Raw genomic sequence first — 22,120 nt, 5'->3', positions numbered from 1 at the left:
TGTGATGAGAAGGGGAAAGCCTGTTGCCAGTCTGCTAAGCAAATAAAGCTTTTCCTTTATTTTTTATTATATATACACACACATATAAATTGATGTATCAGTTCTGAACAACATGTGCCCACTAAGGATTGTCTGAAAACTGCATGTTTCTGTTATGATTTTTACAGTCTGTTTAAGAATTTTTGTGTAGTCTTACTGGCCAGGTAAATGTTTAATGACATTAAAGATTTACCCTTCTGCTTAACTAGTACTTTGATGCAGGCCCTGATGCAATCCTGTCAAGTTGAATTTCACATAATGAAGTTGTTATGCAAGAAAAAAATGGAGGAAAACATAACATGTTTCTTTTGCTTCTAGCCGTGTCTGATCCAAGCAGTACCGTCCATAGACCTCAGCCTCTCCCTCCAAGCACTGTACACCAAAGCAGCCTCCCTTCGAATCCAGAGAGCAGCTCTGCCTATTGCCTACCCAGCACCAGGCATGGATTTTCCAGCTATACAGACAGCTTTGTGCCTCCATCCGGGCCCTCAAATCCCATGAACCCTGCCATTGGCAATGGCCTTTCACCTCAGGTCAGTCCTGTGTTTTCAGACAGAGGATTTGCTGTATACCAGAACCAAAGAGTCTATTCCCTCAGGCCACAGTATAATGAATTGCCAAATTTAAACCATAATGTATTCTTTATACAAGCCACATGATTTCAGTTTGCTGGTTTCCTTCTTTTTTTATTTTTTCCTCCTACTGGCTGAATCAAGAGTCATAGCTTATATTTAATTTCAAGTGATTTATAATGTAATCATGTAGGCTTCATGTTTACATTCAGTTGTCAAGCATTTGTAATGTACTGCTATTCTCCTGAATATCCATGGCTAGGTACAGAAAGTAGATTGTATAGTTTTTCTGTGAATAAAATATCTCTTTAAGATAACCTCACCAAAGTTTTACTGAATGGTCCAGGAAAATTACAGGCAAGTTGTACGAGGAGAGTTCCAAGGGCTGAGCAGTGTACATTGAGATGAGCTATAATCAAGTTATAAATACAGAAATTAGGAGTATTACTGCTCTTTGGCAATCTATAAATGCATGAATACCATAATTGTTTTTCTAATTTGCATGAGCCTTTTTAGGAAATCATGTTAATAAATTGCCTTGATAATTGAGTGTCAAAAGGTTGGTTAAATTTTCCTACATGTGGCATCTGTCTGAAGCTAACGTTATTAGTTGAAGCTTGAATAGATGGGAGTTTAGTTTATTAGTGAGATCTTTGCCCAGGTGCTTGGAAAGAGATGTCCACTAAATTCTGACAAGTCACAAAGAGGATGCAATCTATAATTACAATCAGGAATCTCTTCAGGGCTGAAGTGAGAGTTTTAACAGCTTTATCTGCTTTCTACCCTTTTTTCCTCTTCGAGGTTAGAAAAACAGAGAGAAGCTCGGAATGACACAAATGAAAAGTGAAAAGACAATTATACTCAATTACACACTAATCACTGACTATCACCACTGCCTAAGCAGGGAGAGGGCATTCTAATAGGCAGAAAATGAGATTTTAATGGCACAAAGGGTGGCCAAAATAACGACTCGTATATCTTTGCCTCCTTCGTTTTCTTCAACTTGTGGTTTGCATCTCGGGAGTACAGTTCCTGGTTCCTGTGCAACGGTGATAACTCTGTGCAGCTGAAAAGTTCAAAGGCACTGGAGTTGAAAAGAATGAATAACAAAGGCAATGAAATAAACATTTTTGCCCAAAGGCAAAAGTTCATAAACCCTTTTTTGTAACGGTAAATGTAATTAAGTTTCACAGATTCCTATAGCACAGAGTGGGGTACAAAACTTTATGGCTTGAAACCTCAGGAAAAAAATACCAACAGAAAAACAAACAGATATACTTCCAACAAGACTTGAATGGATTTTGCTCTAAAGAATTTTGATTTCTAAATGCAATCTCCAACAAAAGCCTTGACGTTATATTAGTTGCTGCCTTTTTTTTTTTATTATTTATTAAATGGCTAGTTTCATAGTATGCAAGGCTTCCACATTTTTGACATAAATATCTTTCTGGGATTTAGTGCTAATCCATCAAAAGTAGTTGTTAGTGTCAGTTTAAATGTGTGTTGGTTCTGGCTATGGAAAATGTTCCCCTTTCACAAAGCTTTTATTGTCTGTGACACAGAAGTGGAGTACAACAGTAAAGAAATCTTGTGATGTCTGGGCAAAGTGGGACAAAAAAGTGAGGCCAGGTTTCCTCCCCCCAAAGTCTTGTTGATCTGAGGTTTAATATAATCAAAAAGAGATCCTGGAGCAGGTTAGATGACTTTAATCAGTTACTGTGATTCTTTACACCTGGCCCTGTCTTTATGCTATGAAACTTCTGTTGGTTTTGGGTTTTTTTTCCTTAAACTTTTGAAACCTTTATCTACCCCAGTGCTTAGAGCTCCTGGCTGTGTCCTGCACCTCTGTCAACAGGCTTTGGAGAAAGCTGGTCACTCAAAACTGACGTGCATTCACTGAATGCATGCAGGAGATTATTTATATCCATTTAGATTTGAAGAGCTTCTTGGCAACTGAATGATTATCTTCACTGGCTGAGAAAGGTCTTTCCATCAAACAAACAAAAAACCCCACCCTAAATTCATGCAGTGTTACCAATAGCTCCTCTAAAACAGTTTTGGGGCCTATACAATAACTTACAGATATTTATAAAATCTACGTATGTATAAAGTGACATACCTGGACTTTGTGTTTTACATAAAGGAACGATAAAGCCTCAGATATGTAAATTATATGCAACAAATTGTGGGACTGTAGGAAAACAGTGGGTGTCTTTATGCCCAAAAGAGCCTCGGACATTGGTCATGTATGTTGCGACATTAGTGTGTGTAAATGCCCCTTAGTCATGGAGTGTGTTGCGGTGTGTCACCCTGTCACGCTTCTGCAGGGCTCTTCTGCAGGCACCCAGGTGCAGACTGAGTGGCTGAGGTAGCGGTGGCTGGGAAGTCAAAAGCCAGTTCTGTGTTGGGCATTTCATGAAGAAAGAGAAACAGGAGTTTTCCTGCTGAGTGGGCATGTTGCAGTGCCCTGCCTGTGTGTGTGGAATTTAGATGAGAAAGCAAGCAGGTCTTTTTACTAGCCAGTGGATTTTTGACTACAATAAATCTGGGTGTGTGAGCAATTAACATAATGTTTCCACCCATCCATGTCTGTCTTGCAGACAAGCACTCTGGTTATGCTGTGTGTAAAGCTGAATTTATGGTGACTTTGCGGCAGGGGTGGGCAGGCTTTGTTTGAAGCCTAAATAATCTTTTGTGATTTAAAGAACATGCAGAACAAAATCTAATATTAAGATTCACGGGATCATATACTTACCAGACTTCAACCTCCTTTTCCCCTTTGACTTCAATTTATTCCAAATGAGGGTGTGACACGCAGCCCCCTGGGGAAGCTTTATTGCCCATGCAGGGTGTTTCCTTTCTAACTTTGCTCTTGAATATGATGGGCAAATATGTGGTTTAAAGCAAGTGCTGGGTGAAGGCAGAGGACAAGTGGAGGTGGCCAGGGTGCTGTAATTTTATTTTTATTCTGTTAGCCTTGAATTTGGAAGTTAGAGAGGATTGTACGTCTTGGTCAGTTTTAGGAGGCAGAATGCTCTGTAACATACCTGTCTTGCAAGCTGGGTGATAAAATGTTGTTGCTCTTGTTTAAAAAAATAAGGGAACAGAGAGTCCCAGTTTGTTAATAGTTAGCACTTTTTAACATCAAGACAAGATCTATCTGCAGGATCTCCTCCAGGTGGCTGATTACTCTCCTTGTTCACCTGCTTACCTATTGCTACCTGGCTGTGGTGAGAGAAGCTCTATCTTACAGACCTGCAAAGGGTTGACTTTTGCAGGAATAAGACAGGGACTAATGTCTTGGGAAACTGGTAGCCAGGAGTATTCTTTTTTGTATTTCATGAAAAAGCAACTCAACTGCAAGCGTGCCATCTCAGCCAGAGCTCTTTAAGTATAATGTCAGAACAGAGATTATTAGTGTGTAATATATGTAAATTGCATATTTTTACGTTTTATATGCCTATTATGCAGCTTCTTGGCTTTCATGCATACATTTATGAGAATATTGTATTTCCTTTTCAAATTAGGTTTCAGTTGCTCAGTGCATTTTCTTTTAACAAACATTTGTTAACACAAAATTATTATGGGGTAGCATATCTATGTGTTAATATGTGTCTACAGGACTTAAATGTGCTTCTGAATTGGCATGTCTCTTTCTGATCCTGACATTAATGGCCATCACTGGTTCTCTGATGTGAAGCAGAAGAGTGACTGCAAAAACACCTGTCTTGCAACTGCAGGTGTACGGTCTTAGTAGAGAGCAGATTGTTTTTAAGACAGGATATCAATATTTTGAACTGCTTCATTTAAGATAAGGAAAAAGGCTTTTCCGCTGTACATGGGCATCCCCTGACCTTGTCATGTGCTTTTTATTAGTGTCAAAGCAGCAGAGTTTGCCCTACACCAGGCAGTTCAGGCAGTCGGCTGATTTTGAAGTGTGCTGATTCAGGTGGAGCAGCAATACTCCTATATATACATATATACACACACTCCTATCACTGCCCACAGGGGCACTTGCTTCCTGTATTTAACCTGTAGGATACTCAGGCTTAAATAGTACTGCAGTGTTAAGTTTTTACTGGAAGAAAAATAAATGTATGTAACTAGTCTCCCGCTGGACATGATTTTTTATTATTTTTTTTTCTTCCTTGCCCTCTAGAAAACTTCTCGGATCTACTTTTTCCTCTTCCTTGTCATCTTCCCCCATTGAGTCAAACCAGACTATTGTATGGGTTGTGTGTAGGATCATAACAGTCTTTAACAAAGTTTGCAATTCTCATGCCATTACCTGGAGCTCAGGAATAATCTTGATAAGAAAATTCTGATTTTTTCCGTGAACAGGAGTAAAGATGCAAGCTGTTTCAAGGTTTCTTTATTCTACTGTCAAAACATTTCACTGCCTGAGTTTAAGAATTATACTGTAGCTCCTTTTGGTGAGATAGATCTTAGGCAATTGGCTTCTCTTAAGTCTTTGAGAGCACTTGGCTTTCATTAACCTGAAGGATCTGATGGCAGCTGTCGAATCAGTTAGGTATGTTCATGTTGTCTTGTTAACTCTGTTTTTAAGGGAAATACAGGAAGCAGTGGCTAAAAACTTGCATTCCGTTGTTAAGAAAAACAAGACGGGGGAAAAAAGGCAACTGTTAATTTATCATACTTCTTCCTATACCTTCTGTTGAATTACTGTCCAACTGGTTGCCCACAAAAACATTTCATTTGGATCCAAGTCCCACACCAATGAGAAGCTCATGATCTTTGCCATAATGAACTTGACTCTGAGAGCTCCTCACTTAATAAACAAAAAAAAATGAGAGAGAGGTCAGGCATTTCTTTGTGAGGAAGAAAATCAATTCACATGATAACATTTTCATGAACATGAGGTTTTGTTTCTTTTGTGGTTTTTTTTTTTTTTTTAATTATTTATTTATTTAAAGAAAACCCAACCAACTTCAGCCAAAGGGATTGTTTATTTTTGTTTCTGTGGATACAAATAGGTGAGATCCAATAGTTTTGTAATTGTTGTTGTGCAAGAAAACATTTATTACTTGTTTTGTAAATACTGTAGTATTTTAAAAATAGAAATATACATTTACAAATAATATAAGGTATATAATTAAATATATAAATATCACAAGAACAATAAACAGGCTACCTTACATTTTGAATGTCCATCTCAACTTCTCTCTCTGGCCCTACTTCTACCTCCATCCCCACCATGCTAGAAACGTAGGTGGGGTTTCAGCCTTCAAAAACCAGGTCTCCTCTTACAGCTCAGAAATCTTACATGCAGATGCAAAAAAGTTCTGGACTTTCCTGGAAACTTAAGCCAATTGTATTGTAACATGATGAACGTAAGTATTTAGAAAGGCAATATAAAATACAGGTATCTTAAATAGAAAAAAGTAAGAGTAGAATGACACAACACATATAAAATATCACTTTCTTGGTTTTCTTAACCCTTTTTAAATGATATTGTTCACAAAACTGACTTATCTTTCTCCATAATAATTTGTACCATTTAGAATATACACAGACTGAGTATTCAGCATCACTAAATAATTTTTTGCTTTTGCTACATGTAGAAGTTCTATTTAAACCACTTGATAAGTGAAAGTATGAGTCAGCCCTTCACAGACTATGAATGCATGCAAATGGCATGCATTGGTGAACTAATTTTTAAATGAATTTACAAAATAGAAATATCAACAAGAATCTGAGTTCTTGCATATTTATTCAGTTGAGGACTGGTACATGAATGAAGGCTTTGTCATAAGTAATCACCTTACTTACAAATGTCTCATCTGAGTCCTTAATTATGCTCTATATTTTAGATTTTTTCAAAAATAAAGGAACTAATGCCACAACCTGAATCAGTGAATAGCATATATTGCAGTTGGATCAGAAAGATCAGAATTTCATCCTTAGCAATCCTTGGAAAGCAATGTATCCATTTTTAAATGTATCAAACTCCATTTCCTTCAAAATTTCCTACCTCTCTAGAGAGAACTGTTTTATTTTTCCCAGGATATCAGTTATAGTTGTAATTTCCTTATAAAAGAAAGACTGAGTGCTGAGAATACGAAGAGGCTTCCCCTGGTCAAAATAGCAATATACACTTTTATTTGTCTTCAGTGCTGACTAGCTAATGTTAGAGGCACTGGCATATACGTTAACATGAGCCCCATGGATAAACCCTTTACTAGCTGGATTCCTCCAGTTATGCTTGTCCACAATCTTTTTTTTCTTGGATAGCTTACTGTTTTTACCTAAATGGCTAGGATTTTGCAGCAATTTCCTGTTGGTAAATCCAGTCAGGTAGGTGTAGATCATGCAATAGGTGGTGGTGTAGGGCCAAACATTGAGTTTAGTCAGAGTCCTCCTATGAAAGCTTTGCAGATCCCATCCCCTGGCCATCACCAGAAAAAAAGAAGGAAATAAATAATTTAAAAAAGGGTGTATTGTTGGTTTGTTTTGCTCTTCAGAGAGAGAAAAACCTATGTATCCTAGTTGTGGAGGCAAGGTGTGTGAGAGCCCACCTGTCACTAGCTGGGCTGGTTTTCATGGTGGCCAGAATCCTTCTTTTGTGTTTTGGCTTGAGTAGACAATAGGAGAAGAGCTCACAGGCAGAGCGCAACTTGATCTCAAGTTTACGCGTGTTATGAACTGTAATATTGTAATATTGCCATATTCAAGCATTTAAATTCATGAGCCTACAACCTCTGAGACTTTCTGGAAAAGTTTTGAGATGTTTAATTCTATATTTATTCTTATATATTCGTACATATTCTTCATATAAGTTGTGAGTATATATTCATCTTTGGGCTTTGTTTAAGCTTTTCATTCGTCTTGACATTTTTGAAGCTTTTTCATACAAACAGGACATTGAGAATTAGCTTCTCTTTGAATTACTTTCGTAATGATACCTAGTCCTGTGACTCCATGATCTAGCACCTGAAAAAAGACACGAATGTCCTGGCAGACTGTGATAATGTTGTGAACATTAGTAATCTCCTGTAGATAAGAATATAATTCATGAAGGATCAAGTTATCCTCTCAATTATCCTAAATATACACCACTGGACCTTCTCTAATTTCAGTGTAGCTACCACTGATGTCTAGTGGTGTGAAATCAGTATGAGGTCTCATTTGATATGACTATGCAGAAGGTCAGATCCTCAGATGTTCAAAGTCAGTGTATTTTCTCCTGTTTTCATTAACCAAGTATGTGGTTCCCAGTGCCTGCCATTTGGCACAAAAATGCTTTCTGTTGGGTTTCTTCATTCGGCATGTTGGCACTTTCTACATTCAGCAGGAATATTCTTATAGATAAAAATGAATCAGCACCAGGGTTCTAGGATCCTATAGATATAGATCCATGTAGCTAATTAATTGTAATTAATTTTCTAAAATCTCTCATTCTAATGCATTGTAACCATCCTTTTTGTGTTCTTTCTTGTGCAATATTTTATTTTTGGGAGATTTTTCTACAGTGAAAAGAGTTAACAGCAGGTAATGCCATTCATCTCGGAAGGAGTTTGAAATTTTCAGTGTTGGTGATGAATGAGGGTATCTGACCCACATCTGTTTTACATTAGAATGGAACATTGCCCTGACATCGTTAGGAACATTTGTCAAGATTCCCTGGACAGAGCTTCTGTAAATTACATGCTGCAAATGTGTCAGGGTCAGATAAGAGGATATCATTAACTCCACTAAAGTTTACTCACGATTCTGTCAGTTCAACTTAATACGTTAACTGCCAACAATTTTCCTTGAGCTGTTTCATTAAATCTTTCATTCACAGGAGGGGAAAAAAATGTATCACTGTACCCCAAAAATATTGCACATGTTCTTTTCTCATAAATCATATTAATTGCAGACATGGTCACAAAGCATATTAAATGCAGGCATGCGTAAATGAATTAAAACATATGAGAATTTTATTGTGCCTATGGTAGGTCCTACATCCTAAAATACCAACCACATTAACAGGCATAATGTTTCATTTAAATAGAATAAGCTTTTTCTCAGTTTAATAGCCTTTATTTTGTTGATAATAGAAGTATTTTCTAATAGCTGATAATGGACCAGATGTTGCTTACGTGATCTTTAAGGCTTTCATCATTCAATTTCTTTTTCTGGATCATAACCTCAGCTAGTGATGCTGTGCTGACCCCACCAGCAAGGGCGTTTGCCCTAATGAATATTTTGGATTGCTTGGGATGTGCTCTTTGAAAACTTTTCTGAAGAGTTTGGTTGCTGCAGTTCACTCTGTTCTCTTTACTTGTTCCTAATTGCACCTTTGTTTTCCAACAGAATAGAACTATTTTATCAATTATATATACCTTCTTTTACTGTATAAGCTCAAAGGCTATGTGTCAACATTTCTCTGTGTGTTTTGTAAAAAAAATGAGAACAAAATATATGTAGCCAAAAAACTCAGAGCCTGGGTTTTTTTGCATTTACAGGAGTTCTTTTCTAAAATAAATCAAATTGTTACGCAGTATTTGGTTCTAGGTGTTAGACCAGCCCTTGATTTTTCTTTCACCTTCTTCGGGATCCAGATCAGCAAGGCTGACAATTGCTACCTTGGCCTTCCCAAAGTAATTCAGGGGGAAGTACGTGTTTTCCAGTAATTTGGATGGTATATGGATTGAATAAATTTACGTTCTTCCTTAGTTACTGTAAAACAATCAGTTCTGTTTACTTATTTAGAACTATACCGTTTCATACCAGCAGAAGATCTGAGTTGCAAAATCCTGATCTTAGTGTTTCTCTTGTACACCACTAAGCTGAGGGTGCTGAGCATCCTGCAGATGTGGCCCATTAATGGCTTTCTAATTGATTAGGTGAAAGTCAGCCATGCCCTTCCTGTAACTCCTTGTATGGGTGATAAGGTCATGGCACATACCTTACGAAAGACTTCTGCCCTGAGGCTACTTCCCTTATAGCTTTCAAAAAAGACATGACCAAAAATCTAATTATTTAGATACTAATCAACTGCAGGATTATTCTAAAGACCTCTGGAGGAGATATTTCTGAGAAGATGGTTACTGTTCAGACTTGTTTTCTCTGCCTCAAGAGACAGTGCTGCGTCAGTTCTGCTCCAAACTGTCCATGCTCCAAAGTGTCTATTAGGTGCATATGCAACTAAAAAGATACCTGAATACTTGTATTATGTAATTAATTTTAAATTTTTAAAGTAAATCTCATCAAATACTAATTTTAGAGAAGAAATATCTCTATCCAAGTACAGATGCTACTGAAGTTTGAGTGGCTTTTGAGCCTGGGTCTGGATCCACATTTAAATTTCAAGGCTAATCTCTAACTGTAAAATAACTTCCAATCCCAACGTTTTTGAGCTCACTGTTTTTGCTGGCAAAGTCCAAATAATGTTGTCTTGGGCTCTATTCCATTGAAAATATTAAACAGAAAAAAGTTTAGTTAAAGTACGTAGTTAATAAAATAATTATTTGCCCAGCTTGGCAGTTGGTCCTAGAAGTCCTGGTAGAGACAGCGTGTGATGTGAGAGCGCTCACACAGAGAAGATGCCATGGGGACTCCAGCAGGGCTGAGAGGGCAACGTGAGCCCAGCTCCTTCTCCCTGCTCTTGAACTTGAAACAGAATGTCATAAAGCCCTGTGAATATTGGTATCACATAGGTGCTATGCAGGAATGGAAAGGGCTGTGCACTTATTTCAGATTTCTGATAAATCATGTGTGTTTTCAGCTGTAGTCAAAATCATGATACTGGTGCCAACATAAATATTTTCCAAAGTAGTAATTTTCAATGTAAATGTTTAAGCCATGTTTTTTTGTGGATCTTTCTCTTCTTTTGAATCTATTAGTGTTTATTTTAAAGGACAAGGATTTGTATAACCTAAATGGATACAGGTTCAGTGTTCATACGTTCTGTTGTACTCTGCTGATGCAATGTCATATCATTAAGCATGCTAGATTTTCAGGACCATATAATTTTCCAAAGGTACAAGAAAAATATTTGTAATTTCTAAACTCAAAAAACTTGCCAAAATAAACTTTAGAAATTTTAATAGCTTTCAGGAACCAATTTTTAGAAGAAATAGTTGACAGCCCGGTGATTCTAGCTTTTAGGGGTTTTGGGGACAAAATGCTGTGCAAATAACATGATTTTTTCGATCTGTGGTCATTCCAGAGATCTTTTAAATTGTTTTTTATTAACCTCAAATTCTTTTAATAGGTTTTGTACATTGAAAAGATTATTTGAATTAAATAGAAAATACCTTATGGCCTGAATCCAAATTATTCTTTTGTGTTTTTAACTTAAAAGTTTTAAGATTTCAGTATCTAAATGAAGTCTTTGGATATATTTTGAAACTTCTTTTTGCATGAATGCTTCAGTTCGTGAAACTTTTAGCAAATACTATCAGTTAGACTCATGTTTTTCTGCTTAGTGAAACAGAAGTAAACATTCTAGGGCTGTAAGTAGTAACTGAACTTTTTTTTTTTGTGGTGAGATGTCTGGGGTGCATCTGATGCAGAGATGTTTTGTGTTCTCAATGCAGGTATCTGGGTGTCTCTTTTTGAAGTACTCTGCTTGTGCTTCTTGCTCTTTTCCTTATCAGACATGTAAGACCTGGACAGGTCTTCCTTCCTACTTAAATCATGATCCCTGGGTCTTGTTTCATTTATTTATTAACAAACAAACAAACTCAGAGCTGGGGCCACAAGCTTGCTACAGTAATAATCCCTTTTCTTTTGTGATGGAAAACAAATACACAAGCAGGAGCATCAGAGCTTTAGGTACCAGACATATTCTTTATAAGCATTAATTTATTCTTTACAAAATAGACTCAAATTTTAATAATTATTATTTTTTAGTTTATGGTAAGAAGTGCAGTAAAGCAAAATGATTATCAAATACCATATGTCAGATATTTGTCATGCCTTTTTGGAGGAAGAAGAACCCGTAAATTATCAGAATATGCAGGTTTGGCAGAAGCTGTATGTCATCCATCCATTATAAGCTGTGGACTATTTCTCAGGCTTTGAAGTACAACTTGTTCCAGCAGAAGTAAGCAATTTTCTGTTGTACTTATTTTCAAAATGTGCTAGAGACACGTGCCAGGAAAGGAGATGAGCACCAACCTATAGTGAGTGATTTTTGTCAACAAGAACTTATCCCTGTAGTTTCCTTCATTCCTGCTTTGAAAGCATAGGTGCTTTTGAATGTGTTGGTTTTTTTTTTTACTGGAGATTATGGTCTAGAGGGCTGGGCTTTTATAGGGACAAGCACGTATTTTTCATATTCTCTTTTCAACTAATCTTGACTGATGATTTTGTAAGAGTGTACAAGCAGCTTATTAAGGAAGTCACAGTTGACTTGAAACTGGTCTGGAACATCTGTTGTGTCCTCTAACTCAGAGGACGAAGTTGAGAACTGGTGTTATGACCAGCACTTTACTCTTTCACATCCCTTTCTTCACAGGCCAGCACACAGGGTATGCAGCATCAGGAGATACAGCTGCTCTACCCTTTCCCCACATATCCATGTTGCTGTAGATGCTGGGGATGCTCTGTTACTTCCATTGGTAGTGTTGCTGTGCTCTAATCCAAATTAATTTTATTTTAATGACTGCTGATCTTGGGACACCTCCCACCGCCCAACAACTGTGTGAGCTTTTTCACAGCTTTTCTATGTTTGTAGATCATGCAGGACAGTGAGGCTAAAGAGCCACTACTTGTTTTTTATTCTCTTATAACTGAGTTCTCAAGGAATAAACAAACATCTGCAGAGGTCCCAGGTGGGGCATGGGATCAGACACTCTAAAATCATAAAGGTTTTAAAAATTATATTTCCTTATTTGCCCTTGGTATCACTTTTTATTGGTTGTTAGCCATCAGATTTTATTTTGGTGGATGATGCAACCAAATTCTACTCCCTCTTTGGATTAGATGCTCAAAGCATAGGTTGAATACCAAGTCTACCTATTTTAAGAAATCAAACGATGGACTTGAGAACTCATATGGCTCTGTAAGCAATACTGTTCTTCACATACTTTAACACTATTATTCTGCCTTTTAGGTAATGGGACTCTTGACTAATCATGGTGGTGTGCCTCACCAGCCCCAAACTGATTATGCCCTGTCCCCTTTAACTGGGGGCCTGGAGCCCACCACCACTGTCTCAGCCAGCTGCAGCCAGCGGCTAGATCATATGAAGAGTTTAGACAGCCTGCCTACATCCCAGTCCTACTGCCCACCGACCTACAGCACCACGGGTTACAGCATGGACCCTGTCACAGGCTACCAGTACGGACAGTATGGACAAAGTGAGTATTGGAACATTGGCACTGGGAAGCACACTGCTCTACCTGCTTATCCATGTTCTGTATGTTCTGTATGTAACAAAGAAAATTACGAGCAGAGAGATCCTAACGGCTGACTACTGCTATTCTCCAAAGCCGAGCAGAGTGCACGGGTGAGATAGCTGATTGTTCGAGCAAGATTTCTGCTGCATAATTATTTTCTTAAGTGATGTCAACAACATCTTGATGTTATTAATTGTTGAGACATGAAACCTGATTGCCATTAGGTAAAACATAAGGGTTGTCCAAAATGAAATAACCACTGGCATTCCACTATTAGAAACACATGTTCTTAATGAGGTCAGCTCAAGAATCATTACAGTATATAATCCCAGATACATAGAGTTTTGTCAAACTTGTCCTAGGAATAAAAATATTAGTCCTTTTCCTTTGATATATCAGTATTATATATGACAATGTCAACCTGTAGTTGGCATGGCCCCATGCTGTGAGGTTGTCACAGCATGACTTAAAAAGCTTCTTTTGCTTTTTTGCAGGTGCCTTTCATTATCTGAAGCCAGATATTGCATAAATGAACTGTCCACTTCAAGTTAAAGCTGGTCTTGTTTTCCGGTCTCACTCCAAGGCTTGGATACGAGGGATCTTCTCAACACACTGCAGTCTAAACTGGGGCAGTCCCATTGAGAGGAGCAGGCTTGTTATGGTCTCTCCAGTCATAGCTTTTAGTAGACTTTTGAAGGCTGGACAAAGCTATACAGAAGACAAAGGCCAAAAGCAATAATGAATAAATAAATGCGACATGGTTCGTTATGAGTGGGTATAAAAAACAGAGCAGTATTTAATATCACTGCCTGGCAAAACATTCCATTTTAGGTTGTTGAAATTAATGTGCATTGATTGGGACAAATGGAACATTTTGAAACTTAGAGCAGTTGAGCTCTGCATACTCTGACCCATCTGACATCCGGTGCTGACTTTAGTCTAACTTTAAAACTGCTCCATTTCTGAAGCAAGGGCAGGAGAACCTCTTTCATTTTACACACTGGAAATTGTCATCAAGAGGAAATGTCACAGTTTATAGGAAGGTAGTGTAAGTGCAAAAGACTTCCAGAGCAACTTATTGGTTACCTTACCATGCTTTTGTAATCATGTCATCAATAAATGCCACTTACAAGTTTTGCTATACCAAGAGATGAGATCTTGTGTAACATGAAAAACAGATTTTACCTTGTTGTATGTGGAGTTTTCCTAGTCCGTTGTACCTTTTCGAACAAACTTGGGAGAAGAAAAAATCAACAACAACGTGACTGATTTTTCACAACTGCTTAGCAATGTGCAATACTGTGTACCTCACACAAACTTTGGGATCATCCAAAGTCATATAGATAGAATCAGAACTATATTTTTGCAGGTACTTTTATTTTTGCAGTGCATAATTCCTGATGATAAAACACAGAAATGTTGCAGTCTGCTGGACAACTAAAATCCAGCTTGCTAATCATGATTTAAAGGTCATTTTCAGGAAACAATAAGAAGAAATGATTACGTTTACATTTTTTTAGTGATGTGCAGGACATAGACAGAGATGGACCTGTATTTGACACATTTGTTTAAATTATGCAGCGATATCCAATATAGAAAATATAGGAACCAAGGTTTACAAGAAGTTTGCATTGTGACATTTTAGAATGTCAATAAATTTGTGTTTTGTGATGTTGAGAGGAAGAGGAAGATGGAAGGCGGTGTTATTTATTTCTCTCTATTCTTGGAACAAAGAGGGAGGCAGAACACAAATACATTCCTTTTAGCGTTAAGGACTATGAAGTAGTGAGTTAGACTAGGTTCAGTACAGAGGTTAGTTCACACTTTGGTCTTAAGGGTGACGGAAAAATGAAATATTATCTTTGTGTTGCAGCCTCTACCACAACACACGTGTTGTAAAAAGAAAAAAACAAAAAAGAAAAAAACACCACAAAAAAGCACCAAACAACAAAAAAAAACCAACAAAAAGGAAAACGAAAAACAAACGTCTTTCATGTAAAAAGTTCAGTAAATATTTACTATTTATAATGAATAAACATTATGAAGACTTGCAAAGCACTGATGATTTTGTCCTAAAATGTAGTATTGTGCTAAATACATTGATACATTTTAATCTGAACATCATGAAGAAATAAACCATGTTATCTTCAATGGAAACTGTATTCATTATGTAAGTGTATTCTGCACACATCCCAGGGCTGTGGGAGCCTCAGGCAGCCTCTGTGCCCAGGTACTGCTAATGTGCCACCCGGAGCTCTGTGTTTGTTAATGAATTATGCCTTTTTTAAGTGCTATTGGTACCAGTAGTAGGTCTTTCCAACAAAAGAAAAGCCTTGTGCCTTTGCTATGTGTTTAAAATAAAATAAACTTGAACCCCACACAAATAGGGCAACTGGTATGGCTTTTACAATGCAGGAATTTTGTAATCACTTATCGGTGGTATCTGTCCTGATTTTTTTTTTCCTTAGAAGCCTGAAGAAATTTTTAATAGGCTCATGCACAAGCTGATTGAAACATGGGGAAGACCCTTCAAGATGAATGGAGTAAGTTTTAGTGGTACATCAGTGTGTCAGGAAATTCTACTTCATGCTAGGCTTGGTGGGCATTTAGTTTCCTCACAATTTTGTGGGGGATGTAGCTGCCTGAATTTCTTTCAGCTTCTATTTCTGTGCATTTTATTTTTATTTTATTTTTATTTTATTCTTTTAACTCTAGCCCTCTTCCATTGGAAAAGGAAGGAAAATATTTTTTTAAAAAGGATGTTAAAAAAATGCTGAAAAATGGGGAAATTTCTTTTTTCCTTCCAGTTTACATTTCTCTGACATGATTTTAATTTCTGTGACAATTAAAATTTAAAAGTATCTTATTAATAATTATTCCCTGCTCTAAACTTCTAATTTTTCTCATTTTTTTTCCATCGTTGCTTCCCCTCCCCGAGGACTTGGCCCTTGGCGTTTGTCTTGTGTCCTAAGCTTGCTGCAAAGGCCAGATCAGCCTCTTTTTCCGCACTTGCAATCAGTTTGGTGTAAAATACAGGAGAAAAATCTGCTTGCTTGCACAGTTTGGAACTGCACGATGTCTCTGTGAGTGCTGCTTCCCGGGAAGAGTGTACCTGTGTCATAGGATGATTGCAAAATGCCGTATTCACCGTCTGTCCTTTTGTATTCCAGCAACTGTGGGGGGTGGGACAGAGCTGTAATTTCTTCCTCCATCCCCGCAGTGCTACTGAGGTGCTTTCCTGACCTGGTTAGACTGCAGGCATTTTTGATGCTCCATCCTCTTTTTAAGTGTCTCCCAAGCACTTTGTTGTATGAGAGACTAATGCAGAGCCGGAGAGCCTGGAAACAAGACAGATAAGAAGATCATCCTGTCCTTTTGCAGGCAAGACATGCAAGTGGGGACCCGGGATGAGCTGTTTCCAGAAGAAGTGAGGAACCTGGGGTAGGGGACTAAGCAGTTTCCTGATTTGTGATGTGCTATAGGAATCTTTGACAGAGCTATAAGGATTACTTGGGGTACTGTTGATCCCTTCTTGTTATCACTGTCAAGGGTGAAGTTCTTGGGAGTTCACGTGTGTTTCTGGAATATGAATCCTGAACACGTGGAAAGTCAAAGGGGCACAAGCTTGCCATGGATATTGCATCCGATCAAAATGCCATGGAATAGCTTGGAGGAATGTGCTTGCAGCAGTGGAGTCTAAAACCTACTCACTGATGAATGCAGAAAGGATGGATCTGAGGGTCCTTCCTCATTTGTTTTTTTTTTATTAGGTTTTTTTTTTTTGTTTTGGAGGGGGCAGTTGCATATTTTACAGGATGGAAATAAATAACAACAGCTGCTTAACCAACTGTCTGTCATCTCATAGATATAAGAATTGGAAATTATTGAGAGACAGGCTTTGATGAAAAAGTATTTATTCCTTGTGGCACAACCGTGATTTTTAATTTATTCTTTGCTTTTAAATCTTTCTTTATCTACAGATAACATCTACTCCCATCAAAATACCCAATATATGCATTTTAGCATGTATTTACATTGGTATATGTTACTGTTCCTTTATTTGAGCATGCATAATATTTAATGGATGAGCTAGGAGAGAATTATTTTAAACAGCACCTAATTTTCCTTCTGTTTTCCCTGGATAATTCAATGTATCCCATTTAAACAAAACCTATAAATAAACATTTTTTTCCTCAGTAATCACACAGGGTTTTCTACTCAATATTGCAAAAAAGTCTTGTCTGTCCATGTGACAAATGCTGTTGAGCTGTATCCATAGCTATTTTGAAAGGCACAAAATGCCAATCTGAACCTACAGATCTTCACTGAAATAGCTGCTTGTTAAACAGGATCTATGTCCTCAGAAATCTCTTTCTGCATATATTTGATATCAGAGCTAGATTTTTAACCCCTAGGTTAAGGTCTCTGCAAATTCAAACTTCAAAAATCTGGCTACAGGTCTGTAATAGATCTCCAAACTTAATGAAAAAATAAAAAGTTACATGACTTTGGAAATCAAACCCCACCCCAAATTATTAAATGTGACTAGATTTCTGTAGCAAGGATGTATTTGCACTTTTTTGGCAGTATGACTATAGCAAGAAAATTGTTTGTTGTGTCTGAATTGTGTGGTATATTCCATGCATGTAAGAAATGCATTCCCTCTTGTCAGAGTGCTGTTGGTTACTGCTAACAGGTGAAGCATACATTTTTGCTACCTTAATAACCATGAAAGTTTCAATAGTTTCTGTCCATAAAGTCTTCTGGCCTTCAAGTCTATAAAGTGGATTACTAAAAGGTATCTCTGTATAAAATAACAAGAAATTAATTTAAGGCAATATCAATGAGACCATCAGAAACCTGGAACAGCTTGAATTCATAAACCTCTTGGTATTGTTCACTTCAGTGTTCTGTTGCTCGCTTAATAATTGCAAGAAAACCTGCATCCTGATTAGAAGATCCCATTTTTAATTTATTTTGGCTTTTCCAATGACATCTAGATATTGCCTGGAGCAACTAGAGAGTCACAGGGTTATCTTAAAGAATTGCATGAGTTGATCTGAATCTGTTCAAGGTATTTGTCTATTGTAAAATAACCAGAATTGCAGCCTGCTTCTGGGGTCGTTGTAGGTAATAGGCCATCTGGTCTGTCAGATTTTCACTACCTGTTCTCTCCCAGCACTTCTGAGCAGCTTATCACAAGCTGGGACGTTCTCATCAGTCACAAAGTACAAAGAGCAAAGTACTTTAGCTAGGTGGCTAGTCAGGTTCAAAAACTTACAAAGCATTTATTGTACAAGCAGGCTTCAAAATCAGTACATACACATAGTGCTGTCACTAGGTTCTGTTTTGCTGTTGTGGTTCCACAAGTGACACTTTGTAGTAGTCTCACACAGTTTAAATCTTTGCTGAATGTACTTGTATTGCCTCAGAACTGCTGACTGAATAGGCTCATAATCCAGAGTGCCTGTGGATAGCTCAGACACTGCAGTGTTTTGACATGCACTGTTTATTATTCAGCTACTCAGGCAATGTCATGAAAAATCATAATAAAACTAGGAAGACACATCACATTTGACCCTTGCTGAATAATTTAATAAAGCTAGCTTGATACACAAATATGAAAGAGCAGTTGCTGATAAGAGCAGAACCATTGCTTCCTTCTCTGAGAATTGGAAACAGTTCAGAAGCTTTATTAACTATTCGGTGTCTTCATCTTCAGCAAATTTTGTCCCTTAGGCCATAACCAAATGTTAAGCTACTTGTTTCTTCCTGTACTCTCCTCCTTTCAGCGCTCACACGGGTATCTTTGCTTGTGCTGTACACAATTATGTTCTCAGTTTTTCTTATGCCTCTGTACAATTATCCATGCTTTTTTTCATAGACACTGTTTAGTTTACACAAGTATTTTTCTCTCCATGTATATATATATATGCATTTATTCATAACGATCTCCAGTGCACATACCTGTAAAAATTTAGCTTTTTAAGAATGATTGTTACAGTTACTCTGTGCATTTAACCCATAGTACCTTATAATTCAGTAATTCAGAGCTGGACAAAATTTCTTTGGAGCCCAGCCTTGTGTGAGCATCCCTGTGGTTACTACTAGAATAATATACGAAGCGTACAAATCTCCACAGTTTTTTGAAATGCTGTTTTAGCCCCTCTGCATCTATCCTGGTGAGGGGCCTGTCAGGGCTGGGGTCATCCAGTTCCTGCACAACACCAGAAAGCCTTGTCGGGATCTTCCCGCTCTGCCAAGTCCATTACCCAGTGTTTGACTGAACCCTCTCTCCATTGTCTCCATCTGAAGTCTCCACAGCATGCAAGACACCCCCCATGGCTTCTCCCCCTCGCGTCCCTTTCTCCTGTGGCTCTCTGGCAACCTCCAGCCCTTCCACTCCACAAGGAGCCAGCCAGCGAGACCTTTTTTCCCAGTGTCTGTGTCAACTTGAAGAGTTTATCTGTCACCTTCTCTTCCACAAAGGCTGTGCCTGCCATGCTGCCTCCGGCTGTGGAAAACAGGGGTAGGCCATGCCGCCACGGCTTCCTGCTGCCAGGCCTGGGGGCAGTGCAGCACTGGCGGGCACCTGCACAAACCCCAGCAGCTCCAGCATGCAGTCTCGCAGCCTTGGGGCAGGGAAACCTGAGGGGAATTTTTAAACAGTCAGGGTAGCCCGATTGGAAAAGGGGAAAATGAATATGTGTTAAAATGTAAGATGGAGTTCAGCTTTTCTTTTAGAACTCAGGGGGCCTGGGGCAGCAATGGCAGGGGGCCACTGTGGAGCACTCCTGTGGGGAGCAGCCCAGACATGGCACCCTGCAGCCGTGGAGGCAGGCAGCCTGGAGCAGAGCAAACGGTCACTGCTGGGGGGAGTTTCTGACTTGTTGGGGCTGGGGAAAGTCGGGGGTGTGAGCGTGGAGAGGGACGGTGCTCGGCCAGGAGAGGTAGTGGGGCTGGGCTCTGCGCTGTGTGAGGGAGGCGTCAGCCATCTTGTCTCTCTAGTGCTGAGATATCCCGCTGCCAGGTGTGGTGGAAACAGCACTACTTTCTCTGCGGGTGGCTAGGGGAGACAGCAGGAATCACACTGGGAACCCTCTGAGAAACCTGAGGGGTGGTTTCACCTTCAGGTGAAGTCCAAATACAGTTTTCCACATGGGTGCTGCTGTCCCAGGGAAGCTGCATGGTGAGTGGAGAGGGGATACAGTGCTGTGGCCCCTCAGTACCTCTAAAAACATGTTTTCCTTGAGTGTGTGGGGTCAGCGGGGAGCAGCCAGAGCAGAGGTGCTTCTCCCCATGGCAGAGGTGGGTGCCTTTGGGGAGATCTCGGTCTGTCCATTGGGAATGGCTAGGAGCAGCACACGCCATATCTGGACTTAGCCCCTCATGCAAGGAACACTGTAAAATTAAATCCTGCTCCCTTTGCAGGTGCTCCTGTGGGACATGGTGGAGCTACATTAGTGCTGTGGCGATCCCAGCTGATCTATGCATGAGCAGCAGCGTGGTGTGGTCAGGATCAGGGTCGCTGTTGAGTGGCTTCTTGGGATTTGCTGCACTTGGGTTCCAAACCAGACCGCTCCTGTGAGCCTTCACTTTAGGCTAGCTTTGATTTCAGAGTATTTTCTTGTATCCAGTCTCAATTCAGACTATGCATACCAGTGCTGAGACAGTGACAGAGGCTCAGGCGTGAGGTCTCTGTCAGTCCCACAGGTGGCCGGGCTCTCTCAGGTGTCCTCCCAGGCCAGGCAGCTGTCCCCAGCTGTGGTGGCAGGGTGCAGGGCTGGCCTGCCTCACCTCAGTGAGAACCGAGCATGGCAAAACTGTCTGGTGAGCCTCAGTAAAAATAGCTGGTTTGGGTAAAATTACCCTGTAGGTGCTGGTAAACTGTATCTGAGGTTTTGATACTCACTGTCTTGTGGCAGAAATCCCTGCCTGCCTCCTTTTGTCATCCTTATCCATAAAGGGCTACAAAAATGCCATATATTTGAAAAACCTGGAAGCAAACTCTTTCTCTAGCTCCCAGAAGGTTTTTCTGCTATTGTGTCCTAAAAATCTGAAGTAAAACAAAAGCTGCGCTAGTGTGGATAGTATCACAAACTCTCTTGCTAAAAAGGGACTCCAAGTAGTTAATATTTCTACCCCTAAAGCTTTAAAAAAACTCCTAAAATGAAAACGTACTGTAGATAACGAGCTCAATCTTATGTTCATATGCACCCAGGCACTTTCCTTTGATTTTTAGTGGAAATTTTAGGTACGTGAGGACCTGGAGATAGCAAAGATGAGTGAACAAGGCAATTTTGATCTGTGAAACTACAGTTCTGTTTCTTCTATTCTGATTCTGCTCAAGTTCATCAGGAAAGATTAACTTTGGCAGCTTATTCAGTGACTAAATCTTGATATTTTTGTGGCTTAATTCATAACATAACTGTAAGCTATTGCCCTGTGTTTATATTTCCCATCCATTTCTCACATTTCCAAAGCATACTGATATGTGATCCTAGCAATTTAGCTACCATAATTGGCATTTTTCTAGGGCCAAAAGGAAACAAATTCCTTATCCTCCATACTTCTTTAATTTCTGAAAAACAACAAGTAACATGGTTAATCCTCTTTTTGATCTCCACCCCCCCACCCCCCCTTTGAGTTTTTCTTATGGTCTTTTCCTTTTAATCTTTTACTTTCTTTTTAATCTTCACTCATTGTCCCCCTGCATTTGAAGAATTTAATGTACTTACATCTCTAAAAAGAATTGGACCACTTGATGGAAATAGCTCTTTAGGATCTTGTTCAAAGCACCATTATGTACATTTAGCTGTTTGGGGGAAGATGAAAAAAAGGAGAGAAAAAGCAACTTTAAAGCAGTGTTTGTTTGTGTAGTCTAACAGAACACTGATCTGTTCAACTAGACACAGAAACAGTCCATAGAAACACCCTAAGTTACAATAAAACCAGATTACATTAGAGGAGCAGAAGGGTGGGTGAGCATCCTCCTTTAATTGGGGCTTGGTCACCTCGTCTAACTCCTGATGCAGGTGTGTTTGAGCAAGAGCATTGCAGGAAGGGCGAAGCAGGGCAGCACAGGTGAACTCTATGGGTGATACTCAAGCAGCTCCCCTCTTCTACTTCCTTTGAAGCAGGATGAAATAAACTATGCTG

General features: G+C 39.0%; 1 protein-coding gene across 5 annotated transcripts in view; it reads left to right on the top strand.

The window, feature by feature from the left end:
- Nucleotides 1–13,580, top strand: part of PAX3 (paired box 3) — a 79,827-nt gene extending 66,247 nt beyond the window's left edge. For 4 of the 5 annotated variants that reach the window (XM_055817271.1, XM_055817273.1, XM_055817272.1 and 1 more), the window contains 3 exons: nucleotides 358–572; nucleotides 12,676–12,922; nucleotides 13,456–13,490. In XM_055817271.1, the coding sequence (XP_055673246.1) occupies nucleotides 358–572; nucleotides 12,676–12,922; nucleotides 13,456–13,490 (497 nt within the window). Of the gene's footprint in view, nucleotides 1–357; nucleotides 573–12,675; nucleotides 12,923–13,455 lie in introns of all 5 variants that reach the window. The other variant, XM_055817270.1, reaches the window with a different exon arrangement.
- The last annotated feature ends 8,540 nt before the right edge of the window (nucleotides 13,581–22,120 follow it).

The sequence above is a fragment of the Falco peregrinus genome, chromosome 12, assembly GCF_023634155.1.
Source record: "Falco peregrinus isolate bFalPer1 chromosome 12, bFalPer1.pri, whole genome shotgun sequence".
Lineage (NCBI taxonomy): Eukaryota > Metazoa > Chordata > Aves > Falconiformes > Falconidae > Falco > Falco peregrinus.
The sequence above is the reverse complement of the archived record's forward strand: the minus strand, read 5'-3'. Positions and strand labels throughout refer to the sequence as shown.